We start from the raw sequence: 13,475 nt of genomic DNA on the forward strand, positions 1-13,475 counted from the left end.
CACAGTAGCCCCATCATCACTGTCTCTTAAGCTCCAATCTGTGACTCAAACCCACATTTTATAAGGCCTAGAATGGTGGTAATCCAATGGAGGCAGAGACAGGAGGATTACTGGGTTACCAGTCATTCCTAGAAAAATTGGTCAGTATCAAGAAGGTGAAAGTGTAAAATATAAGAGAGAGAGAGAGAGAGAGAGAGAGAGAGAGAGAGAGAGAGAGAGAGAGAGAGAAGAGAAGAGAAGAGAAGAGAAGAGACGGGAAGGACGGAGGAAGGGAGGGAGGGAGGGAGTTAGGGAGGGAAGGAGAGGACAAATCAAGAGACAGCTGCAGTTAAGATCTTCATTTCACAGAGGAAGGGATGGACACACATAGATTGAAGGTTAAGTTCAGTCATCCTGCAGGGTCATTTTGGCAACAGGTGTTACAGACAGATGACATATAATTTTTCAGGGCAAGACATAGCAGACTTCTTGCAGATCCAGTAGTTCTTAATTGTACATGGGGCATCATTCCAGCCATCGCCACTGGATTCCACACAGTCTTCTTCCTGTTTATTGTTGGGCTCTCCTTTGATCCAATATTTCATGAAACTGCAAAACCAATTGTGATGGTTTGAATGACAATGGGTCCCATAGGTGCATATGTTTGAATGCTTGGCCCCATTAGGTACAATATTAGGTTTGGGAAGGATTAGGAGGTATGGAATTATTGAAGGAAGTGTGTTACTAGGGGTGGGCTTTGCAGTTTTAAAAGGCCATACCATTCCTAGCTAGGTCTTTGTCTTGTGCTTATGAATTAAGATGTGAACTCTTAGCTACTTCTCTAGCACTGTGCCTGCTTTCCTGCTGCCATGCTTCCTGCCATGATGCTCAGGAACTCTACCCCCTGAAACCATAAGTGCCAATTAAATGCATTTAGTACACTGACTTTCTAGTGAGCATCAGATCCACTATTTCTGCCTTCCCAGTGCTGAGAATACAAGCCCATGCCAAAACACTTGGGTTTCTTATGTGAGTTTAGGAGATGGAATCAGGTGCTCATGCTTGAACCACATGAGGGTTAGCTTTCACTGTCAACTTAATTCAACTTAGGGTCACCTGGAAAGAAAGTCTTAGGGATTGCCTATATTGGGTTGGCATGTGGGTGTGTCTGTGGAGGGTTCTCTTAGTTATATTTAAGGATTGTGGGAAAGCCAAGCATACCATGTGCAGCACCCACTGCCTAAGCAAGGGTCCCTGAATTGTGTAAGAGTGGAGAAATCCAGCAGGGACCACCCCAGAACCCCATGGATGTTCCATAATGACCAGTCCTAAGCCTAGAATACAGCTATAGTCATTCATTCCCATGGACACCAGAATAAGAGTTCTTGCCTTCAACCTCCCTCACTCCCACACCGACCCTGCAGCATTTGACAAGGCCAGGTACTTCCTTCTGTGACACCTATAATACGGTATCTGTCCCTGCATTTGGTATCTGTGAGTATAACAAGGAATGTTTCCCATGACAACAAGAAATTTTACTACCGGTAGCTGGGGCAGACACCTAGCTGGTCTGCTCCCATGAGGACATCATATTCGGAGACATCCTAGAGGGGCCACAGAACTCAGAGTGGCAGGTTAGAACACTTGCCCACTGCCCTATGCCCCAGAGTTACAACTGGGACCCACCAGGCACCCAAACTTCACCCCTGCGGAATACCACTCCCCTTCTGTCACTTGCCTGGTTCTTGTGGCTGGGACACGAAGCTAGCTGGTCTGCTTCCGTGAGGACATTGTATCCCAAGACATCCTAGAAAGGCCACTGAACTCAGAATGGCGGCAGACACCATATCCTGAAATATCCTAGAAGAGCCACTGAACTCAGAGCAGTGGACACATAGCTGGTCTGCTCTTGTGAAGACACCTTATCCTGAGACATCCTAGAAAAGACACTGTACCCAGAGCAACGGATAACTAGCTGGTCTGCTACCATGGAGACACCATATCCTGAGACATCCTAGAAGAGCCATGGTACTCAGAGCAGCTGGAGCTCAGGATCACAGGATCACAGAGACATCTGGACCCTGAGGAGTTCTGACACAACTGAGATAACTAGAACGGCAGGCACCAGTCAGAGACAGTGAGTGCAGGTAGCACTAGAGTTAACCAGATGGTGAAAGGCAAGCACAAGAATGAAAGCAACAGAAACCAAAGTAAATTGGCATCATCAGAACCCAGTTTTCCCACCATAGCAAGCCCTGAACACCACATCACACCAGAAAAGCAGGATTCAGAATTAAAATCACTTCTCATGATGATGATAGAGGACTTTAAGAAGGACTTAAATAACACTCTCAAAGAATTTAAGGAGAACACAGGGAAACAGGTAGAAGCCCATAAAGAGGAAACACAAAAGTCCCTTAAAGAATTACAAAAAAAACCACAACCAAATAGGTGAAGGAATTAAATAAAACCATCCAGGATCTAAAAATGGAAGTAGAAACAATAAAGAAATCTCAAAGGGAGACTACCCTGGAGATAGAAAACCTAGGAAAGAGATCAGGAGTCATAGACACAAGAATCACCAACAGAATACAACAGATAAAAGAGAGAATCTCATGTGCATAAGATACCATGGAAAACATTGACACAACTATCAAAGAAAATGCAAAATGCAAAAAGCTCCAAACCCAAGACATCCAGGAAATCCAGGACACAATGAGAAGGCCAAAACTAAGGATAATAGGTATAGATGAGGGTGAAGATTCCCAAGTTAAAGAGTCAGTAAATATCTTCAACAAACTTATAGAGGAAAACTTCCCTAACCTAAAGAAAGAGATGTCCATAAGTGTACCCTTCCTCCAGGCCTCCAGCTTGTCAGGCTGAGCAGGCTGGAATAAGCTGTTTACCACTAGAGACCAAATAACAAAGGACCTGGGAAGCTGCCTGCATTTGAGACCAGGAGTCTGCCACAGGAGTCAAGTTGAATAGATTGCCTGCTGAGCTTGCTTGATACACCTCCACCCATGATTAAGGATGCATACCCCTTACCCACTGAGCTGAAGTGCTGAAGAGACTCTTCTTGTAAGGAGGAGTCTCCCCCCTTTTATTTGATGGTCTTACATTAAACTTTGAGCCTCAATCAGAGAACTTTGTCCTGGCTTCATCTCTTCCCACCCTTTCCCCATCCTCAGCCTCTCTTGCAGGTGAACCCAGTTCAACTGTTGCTGCTGGTGGCAACACATAAATATACAAGAAGCCTACAGAACTCCAAATAGACTAGACCAGAAAAGAAATACACTCGTCACATAATAATCAAAACATCAAATGTACAAAACAAAGAAAAAATACTAAAAGCAGTAAGGGAAAAAGGTAAAGTAACAGATAAAGGTAGACCTGTAAGAATTACACCAGACTTCTCACCAGAGACTATAAAAGCCAGAAGATCTTGAACTTATATCATACACACCCTAAGACAACACAAATGCCATCCCAGACTACTATACCCAGCAAAACTGTCTATCATTATTGATAGAGAAACCAAGATATTCCATGACAAAACCAAATTTGCACAGTATCTTCCCACAAATCCAGTACTTCAAAGGATAAGTGTTGGAAAACTCCAACACAAGGAGAGAAACTACAATCTAGAAAAAGCAAGAATGTAATCTTCCAACAACCTCAAAAGAACATAGTTACACAAAAATAATTCCACCTCTAATAACAAAAATAACAGGAAGCAACAATCATTTTTCCTTAATATCAATGGACTCAATTCTGCAATAAAAGGATGTAGACTAACAGACTGGATACGTTAACAGGACCTAGAATTTTGCTGCAAACAGGAATCGCACCTCTGTGAAAAAGACAGACACTACCTCAGAGTAAAAGGGTGGAAAACAATCTTCCCAGCAAATGGTCCCAAGAAACAAGCTGGAGTAGCAATTCTAATATCAAATAAAATTGATTTTCAAGAAAAAGTAATCAAAAAGATAAGGAAGGATACTTCATACTCATCAAAGGAAATATGTACCAAGATGAACTCTCAACTCTGAACATCTATGCCCCAAATGCAAGGGCACCCACATACATAAAACAAACTTTAGTAAAGCTCAAAGCATACATTGCACCTCACACAATAATAATGGGTGATTTCAACACCCCACTCACAGCAATGGACAGATCATGGAAACAGAAACTAAACAGAGACACATGAAACTAACAGAAGTTATGAACCAAATGTATTTAACTAATATCTATAGAACATTTCATCCTAAAACAAAAGAATATACCTTTTTCTCAGCACTTCAAGGTATCTTCTTGAAAACAGACCATATAATTGGTCACAAAACAGGCCTCAACAGATACAAAAAGACTGAAATAATCTCTTGCACCCTATCAGACCACCATGGGCTAAGGCTGCTCTTTAATAATGACAAAAACAATGGAAATCCCACATACACATGGAAACTGAACAACGCTCTACTCAATGATGACTTGGTCAAGGAAGAAATAAAGAAAGAAATTGAAGACTTTATAGAATTTAATGAAAATGAGGACACATCATACCAAACCTTATGGGACTCCATGAAAACAGTACTAAGAGAAAAACTCATAGCTCTAAGTGCCTACAAAAAGAAACTGGAGAAAGCATACACTAACAAGTTGAAAGCACACCTGAAAGCATTAGAACAAAAAGAATTAAATACACCCAAGAGGAGTAGACAGCAGGAAATAATCAAACTCAGGGCTGAAATCAACCAAGTAAAACAGAAAGAACTATACAAAATATCAACAAAACCAGGAGCTGGTTCCTTGAGAAAATCAACAGGATAGATAAACCCTTAGCTAGACTAACCAAAGGGCACAGAGACAGCATCCACATTAATAAAATCAGAACTCAAAAAGGAGATATAACAACAAAAACTGAGGAAAATTAAAAAATCATCAGATCTTACTACAAAGGCCTATACTCAACAAAATTGGAAAATCTGGATAAAATGAACAATTTTCTAGACAGATACCAGGTACCAAAATAAACCATCTAAACAGTCCCATAACTCCTAAAGAAATAGAAGCAGTCATCTCCCCAACAAAAAACAAGGCTGGGACCAGATGGTTTTAGTGCAGAATTTTATCAGACCTTCAGGGAAGACCTAATACCAATTCTCTTCAAACTATTCCACAGAATATAAACAGGAGGAACACTAACAAATTCATTCTATGAAGCTACAATTACCCTCATACCTAAACCTCACAAAGACCCAACAAACAACAAAACTTTAGACCAATCTCTCTTATGAATATTGATACAAAAATACTCAATAAAATTCTCTCAAATCAAATCCAAGAAGACACCAAAACAATCATCCATCATGATCAAGTAGGTTTACCCCAGGAATGCAGGGATGGTTCAATATTCTGAAATCCATCAATATAATCTACTACATAAACAAACTCAAAGATAAAAACCACATGATCATCTCACTAGATGCTAAGAAAACATTTGACAACATTCAACATCCCTTCATGGTAAAAGTCTTGGAAAGATCAAGAATTCAAGGCCCATACCTAAACATAGTAAAAGCAATATACAGCAAGCCAGTAGCCAATGTCAAACTAAATGGAGAGAAACTTGAAACAATCCCACTAAGATCAGGGACTAGACAATGCTGCCCACTCTCATCCTACCTATTCAATACAGTACTGGAAGTCCTAGCCAGAGCAATTAGACAACAAAAGGAAGTTAAAGGGATACAAATAGGAAAGGAAGAAGTCAAAACTTCACTATTTGCAGATGATATGATAGTACTTAAGTGACCCTAAAACTTCCACCAGAGAACTCCTAAACCTGACAACTTCAGCAAAGTGGCTGGATATAAAATCAACTCAAACAAATCAGTAGCCTTCCTCTATTCAAAGGATAAACAGGCTGACAAAGAAATTATGGAAATGACACCCTACACAATAGTCACAAATAATATAAAAAATCTTGGAGTGAATCTAACCAAGCAAGAGAAAGATCTGTATGACAAGAACTTCAAATCTCTGAAGAAAGAAATTGAAGAAGATCTCAGAAGATGGAAAGCTCTTCCATGCTCCTGAATTGGCAGGATTAATTTAGTAAAAATGGCCATCTTGCCAAAAGCAATCTACAGAGTCAATGCAATCCCCATCAAAATTCCAAATCAACTTTTCATAGCGATAGAAAGAGCAATTGACAAATTCATTTGGAATAACAAAACATCCAGGATAGTGAGAACTATTCTCAACAATAAAAGAACTTCTGGGAGAATCACCCTCCCTGACCTCAAACTGTTCTACAGAGCAATAGTGATAAAAAGCTGCATGGTATTGGTACAGAGACAGGCAAGAAGATCGATGGAATAGAATTGAAGACACAGAAATAAACCCATACACCTGTGGACACTTGATCTTTGACAAAGGATCTAAAACCATCCAGTGGAAAAAGGACAGTATTTTCAACAAATTGTGCTGGTTCAACTGGACATCAGCATGTAGAAGAATGCAAATTGATCCATTTATATCGTTTTGTACAAAGCTCAAGTCCAAGTGGATAAAGGACCTTCACATAAAACCAGATACACTGAAACTAATAGAAGAGAAGGTGGGGAAGACCCTCGAATACCTAGGCACAGGGGAAAAGTTCCTGAACAGAACATCAATGCCCTATGCTCTAAGATGAAGAATTGACAAATGGGACCTCATAAAATTGCAAAGCTTCTGTAAGGCAAAGGACACTGTCAATAGGACAAAATGGCAACCAACAGATTGGGAAAAGATCATTACCAATCCTACATCCGATAGAGGGCTAATGTCCAAGATATACAAAGAACTCAAGTAATTAGACACCAGACAACCAAATAACCCTATTAAAAATGGGGTACAGAGCTAAACAAAAAATTCTCAAACTGAGGAAACTCAATTGGCTGAGAAGCACCTTAAGAAATGCTCAACATCCTTGGTCATCAGGGAAATGCAAATCAAAACAACCCTGAGATACCACCTCACACCAGTCAGAATGGCTAAGATCAAAAACTCAGGTGATAGTAGATGCTGGAGAGGATATGAAGAAAGAGGAACACTCCTCCATTGTTGGTGGGATTGCAAGCTGGTACAACCACTCTGGAAATCAGTCTGGCAGTTCCTCAGAAAATTAGACATAGCATTACCTGAGGATCCAGCTCTACCACTCCTGGGCATATACCCAGAAGATGCTCCAACATATAACAAGAACATATGCTCCATTATGTTCATAGCAGCCTTATTTATAATAGCCAGAAGCTGGAAAGAACCCAGATATCCTTCAACACAGGAATAAATACAAAAAATGTGGTACATATACATGATGGAGTATTACTCAGCTATTAAAAATAATGAATTTGAGAAATTCTTAGGCAAATGGATGGAACTAGAAAATATCATCCTGAGTGAGGTAACCCAATCACAAAAGAACACACATGGTATTTACTCACTGATAAGTGGATATTAGCTAAAAAGCTTGAAATAGCCAAGATTCAACTCACAGACCATATGAAGCTCATAAAGAAGGAAGACCAAGTGTGGATGCCTCAGTCCTACTTAGAAGGAGTAACAAAATACTCAAGGGAGCAAATATGGAGACAAAGTGTGGGACAAAAATTGAAGGAGCAGCCATCTGGGGACTGCTCCACCTGGGTATTTAATCCATGTGCAGTCAGCAAAGGTAGACGCTGATGTGGATATAAGGAAGTACATGCTGACAGGAGCCTAATATAGCTGTCTCCTTAAAGGTCTGCCAGAGTCTGACAGATTCAGAGGCAGATGCTCACAGCTAACCACTGATCTGATCAATTGATATGATCAATGGAGAATTTAGAGAGTAGACTGAAGAAATAAAAAGAGTTTGTGGCCCCATAAGGAGAGCAACAACACTAAACCACCAGAGCTCCCCAGGGCCTAAACCACCAGCCTGGGAGCACATAGGAAGGTACCCAGGACTCCATCTGTATCTGTAGGGGAGGATGGCCTTGTCAGGCATAGGTGGGAGAGGAGATCCTTGGTCCTATGAAGGCTGAACACCAAGTGAAGGGGAATTGAAGGGTGGAGAGGTGGGAGTGGGGGGCTAGGTGGGGGTACATCCTCATAGAAGCTGGAGGAGGGGGATGGGATAGGAGGTTCCTGGGTGTTGGGGAGAATGGGGTAAGGGGGGAATAACTGAAATATAAATATAATATCCAAAAAAATGAAATGCAAAACAAAAGAATTATGTGGTGAGTAATAGATGAAGGCATCAGACATCAATTTATGGCCTTGTGCATGAACACACACATGTACATACAGGTTCACACACCCATTCATTCATACACATGAACATGTCCACATACTTCACACACAAACTTACACCCATGATAATTCGAGCCTAAATAAAGTTACAGTCTGTGAACCACATTGTGGACTTCCCTTACACAGAACCTACTAGATGACTTAAAAGAGGTAATGCTTCTTGCCGATGTTTCACTTACTTATTCCTGAGATAACAGTGAGATCTCTCTTTCTCCTCTCGCTCTGTCCTCTCTGTGTGTTGTGTGTGACATTGTGTGAGTACATGTTTGTTTATGGATACCCATGATTATGAGTGCATGATCTTGTGCCTGCATGTCAATGTCAGGTGTCTTCATCAGTCCCCATTCATTTTAGTGTGTGTGTGTGTGTGTGTGTGTGTGTGTGTGTGTGTGTGTGTGTGTGTGTGTTGTATATATGTTTTTGTGAATATTTGAACACTTGAATGTGGAGGCCAGAAGTTGAAATAACGTGTCTGCTTTGGTTATTCTTCGATTTTTCTCTTTCTTTCTTACTCTCTTCCTTTCTTTCTTTCTTTCTTTCTTTCTTTCTTTCTTTCTTTCTTTCTTTCTTTTTCTTTCTTCTCTATTTATTTTGAAATAAGATCTCTCTTTGTAGCCCTGGATGTCCTGAAACTCTATGTAGATCAGGATGGCTTCAACCTGTCCCTGAGTCATGAGTGTAGGAAGTAAAGGGGTGTGTCACCACACTGAATCCACATCATATTTTGGAACAGGGTTCCTTGCTGAACCTGTACATCACTGATTGCCTGGGCTAGTGAGCACGAGAGATCTGTCTGTCTGTTTTGGCTCTCTAGAGCTAGGATAACAGATGATTGCTACCACCCCATTTCTGTGGGTTCTGTAAATCTAAACTCAGTTTTTATGCTTCCATGCTCTGGCCTCAACCTTATATTTTGAAAGAAAGGGTCTTTGCTGAACATGAAGTTAACCAATGAACCTAAACTAGCTGGACAGTAGTCTTTAGGGATTATCTTGTCTTTGCCTCCTCAGCACCAGTATTACAGGTATATGTTACCACACCCAGATTTTCTGAAATGTGTTTTTCTGTTGGAGAGCTGAACTCAGATCTTCATTCCTGCATAATAAACACTTTTTCCACTAAATCATCTTCCAGGCCCCACAATGCTCTCTTAATACCATCTTGTTTACTTTTTGTCTTATGACCAACCTTCAATTTCCTCTCAAAAAACTCTGATGTTGTTATGAGATACCAGCTTTTTTTTTAAGTGAGTTCTGGGGATCACATTCAAGTTCTTGCAAAGCTAGCACTTTACTGGCTAAAGTATTTCACTCCCCAGCTATTTAACACACTATATTTAAACAACTCAAAAAAACTGCAAGTTGATAGTGACATTCTGATTATAGAATTTAAAAGACTGAACCCCCTCCGCAATGACTATCATGGACACTTAAGCCTAAGGCAGCTAGGGAGTGGCAAGGAACTTGGAGGACAGCTCAAGTCAGAGTTTCACAACCCCATCCCACTCTCTGTGATATTCCCTGCTCCCAGGGCTACCTGGCTGACAGAGGTGAGCCATCTAGCCACTGCCACATGCCTTCTTGTTTCAGGTCTGAGAGACCCAACCAGGCTGATCCTTTATCCTTAGTAATCACACTCAGGAATGTCTGGAAGGGAAAGAGAGAAGTCAGTAGGGTTTCTACCTCATTGCCCATATCTTCTACCTAGTGTCTCCACAGTCTTCACTCTTATATCTGAAAGGAGCCCCTAATACATGCTCCAGTGTCTGACTCCATTTACATCTCTATCCTGTGGCCAAATGAGGTCTGATTTACAGAGTCCCCACAGATGAAGTCTCCACAAATGTTCCTGGAAGTGTTGCCAGTATTTGTGAGGAGCATGCCCACACAAACTCACCTATGAGCTTTACTGTGTCAGAGCCAGATGGTTCAGGGTAGCTAGCAAGGCCCAGGATCTTTTTAGCTGTGCATTGAGCTATATCCCATTAGCAGCAAAATGACATAATTTACACCAGAGGAAATGGTTAAAAGTATACACTTGAATATTTTCCCCCTACCAGAAAAATTTTCTATCTTTTAGCCAGAACTGGGATAATGTGATAGTTATCAAATATCAACTTGACAGAACCGAGAATCACATAGGAGAGAGGCTTTCTGGCACACCTACCAGGTGTTATCTATATTGATTGATGTGAGAAGGAGCCATTTTAACTGTGGGCAGAATCATTCTCTGAGCAGAGGCCCTCAGCCTAGGAAAATGGAGAAAGTAAGCTAAGCACCAGCGTTCATCAATTTCTGTCACTGGGAATGCCACGTGGCTGGCTCTCTCAAGCTCCTGTGGCTGTGACTTCCTGGCCAGGATTGACTGTAACTTAGAACAGTGAGTAAAGGAAGCATCTTTTCTCTTAAATTGCTTTTAAAACTTTTTATTATTCATATTATGTGTATGTGTCTGTGTGTGAGTAGGTTCATGTGTGAGTGCAGGTGCCACAGAGGCCAGAAAAAGGCATCAGATTCTTTGGAGCTGGAGTTACAGTAAGACAGATGACTTTATGAGTTTTCTGAAGCACTCATGTATGTTCAGAACTTGGTGCATCTACTTAGAGGGTGCTAGGGATCCCCTCATCCTCATATTCCCCCCGACCCCTTAACCAGAAACACTTTCTGGCCAACTATTGCCTTCAAGCTCAATGATCATGCCCTGTCCCAGGATAAAGAACCCCATGAGGCATACCTGTTCTTCATCACTCTCAACAATGACTAGTTGAGCCTCCACTTCCTGGCAAGCAGTGACAGAATCATTCCAGTTACACTGGGACTTGGAGATGTAGTAACATTTTCTATGGAAGAATGTCCATTCCCAGGGGCAAGGACGGCAAAGGCTGTCTATTGGGGGAGGTGGATCAGGATAGATGCATATTTGGATGCCCATGATCTTGCAATTTCTCAAGCCCTCCAGACTTAGGGCCCTCCCTCACTTGACACTACATCCTGGGGAAACAGGCACTTAAGAGATCAAACCAGAGACCAGAAGTGTATCTTGACTACTGGGTGCATGGCCACTGTGAAACTGAATGCCTGCTGTGTGCACATCCCCCATGACTTATGGAAATACTGAGTGCCTACTTTGTGTGTCACCCCTGAGACCATAAGATGATACCCTGGTTGTTGTCCTGTGTTCCCATTAATTTGTTTACTTATCATGTATGCATGCATGCATTTGTGTGTGTGTGTGTGTGTGAAGGTATATACGTGCACTAATCTGGATGGCCAGTGAGTCTCAGGGACCCATCTGTCTGCATTTCTACAATGCTGGGATTAAAAACATACATTCCCCATGCATTTAAAAATGTAGGTTCTGTGACTCAAACTCGGATTCTGTATAGTAAGCACTTTACCAACTGAGACATCAAGTCCCCACAGGAGTGGAAACTGAGGTCTGGAGAGGGTCAATATCTCAAGCACAGTGTATTCAGAAGGAGACCTCAGTTCCTTGAGGCCTGGTTTCTGCTCACTTACCCACTCCAGTCCCCAGTTGCATCAGTTGCTTGTAGATTTTCTCATTCCCTGAGGAGCTGGGGCCCTTAAAACCTGCATGAAGAATACAGAAACTACAATTTTAAAATCTTCACTGTGTGTCATAACCTGCTCTGGATCCTTGCAATAGAAATCTTCTCTAATAACATTTAAAGAGAAAAAAATGACAAACAGTGATGGCTATACTACAAGAAATGGACATGGACCTTGTCCCTACTCTTACCCTCTTATGCTCCAGAGTGGACAACACCAAGATGCTATAGTATGGCCCATTTTCATTATTTCCTCCTAATCCCCTAAACATCGCCCAGATCCAGCTCTCACAGACAGTTAGCCAGCCCAGAGGAGCAAAATCCCATTTCTGCCTGACCTTGAAGAAGAACAGCCACAAGAAGCCCAGTCAGAAGCACAATGGAGAGCAGATGCAACACCACAAGGCTATGGCTGTGCCTCAGACACCCTGTGGAAGAGAGAGGTATTTCACAATAAGGCTGTCAATCACCTCTTCTGTAGAAAACAGTAGTTCATGTCCCAGCCTTGACCTTACTAGTGCTATGAAAACCAGTGTCAGGTCTCTAGGACTGAGCGTTTAGGTTCCAAAGGAACCCAGAGAAGTTTCTAATTCTCTAGGATACAAGACTCCTGACCCAGGCTTGTCTCCAAAGCAACTCAAAATACACACACATACACACACACACACACACACACACACACACAACTGTGTGTGGAGGCCAGAGGTGAATATGTGTGTGTATAGTATATATGTATGTATGTATGTATGCATACATGTATAACTGCAGATGGAGGCCAGTGATTCTCTATTGTGTGTGTCTCTCTCTCTCTCTCTCTCTCTCTCTCTCTCTCTCTCTCCCTCTCTCTCTGTGTGTGTGTGTGTGTGTGTGTGTGTGTGTGTGTGTGTGTGTGTGTACGTGTACATGTGCAGGTACACATAGGAGTATATTTGTGATGTATGTCTAAGTTTGTGTTTATGTGTGTACACATACATAACTGTGTGTGGAGGCCATAGGTGAATATGGTAAGACCTGGAGCTACCTCCCACCAAACCACCAAGCTCCATTCCTGAATTACCTAGGGGACCTAGCTGCTGCTTCTTGTTCACTTCCATGGAGACAATCATCATTGGTGCTGTCCTTCAATGCTGGAACCTGCTGGCAACATCAGCTTTTACTTTCTCTACTCTCTGAATCTGAACTCATAAAGAGAAAAAGGGGAAGTGAGTATCAGTGCCGGAAGAGGCTAGAAGGAGGCATTGAGCATCTGACACAGTATGACGTTTTTCAGACCTTCCATGAAGTTAAGGGAGGGCTATTGAGGTGTGTTAGTTAATTCTTTCATTTCTGAGACCAAATATCTGACAAGAAACAAGACAGTTTTTTGGGTTTTTGCCCATAGCTTGAGAATATAGTCCATCCTGGTGTGGAAGTTAGAGTGACCAGAACTTGAGGAAGATGTGCACATCGTAACCACCTAGAATCCCCCCGCCCATTTACTGTCACAGACATGTCCAGAGGTTTGTTTCTAGGCTGATCTAAAAACCTACCAAGTTGACATTTAGGACTAGCCATCTCAGAAGGTTTGGGGTGAGCAGCCAAAAGA

The 13,475-nt window shown here is 41.8% G+C and overlaps 1 protein-coding gene across 1 annotated transcript; it reads right to left on the bottom strand.

Moving 5' to 3' along the window:
- Window positions 1-292: 292 nt before the first annotated feature.
- LOC143437492 (CD209 antigen-like protein C) lies at window positions 293-13,027 on the bottom strand. The gene is made up of 6 exons (XM_076922273.1): window positions 12,948-13,027; window positions 12,229-12,318; window positions 11,841-11,912; window positions 11,056-11,207; window positions 9,859-9,968; window positions 293-588 (listed from the first exon to the last, which is right to left on the bottom strand). The coding sequence occupies exons 1-6, from the start codon at window positions 12,997-12,999 to the stop codon at window positions 420-422; spliced, it is 645 nt and encodes a 214-aa protein (XP_076778388.1). The 5' UTR covers window positions 13,000-13,027; the 3' UTR covers window positions 293-419.
- Window positions 13,028-13,475: the final 448 nt, after the last annotated feature.

This window comes from Arvicanthis niloticus, chromosome 24 (genome assembly GCF_011762505.2).
Source record: "Arvicanthis niloticus isolate mArvNil1 chromosome 24, mArvNil1.pat.X, whole genome shotgun sequence".
NCBI classification, from domain to species: Eukaryota; Metazoa; Chordata; class Mammalia; order Rodentia; family Muridae; genus Arvicanthis; species Arvicanthis niloticus.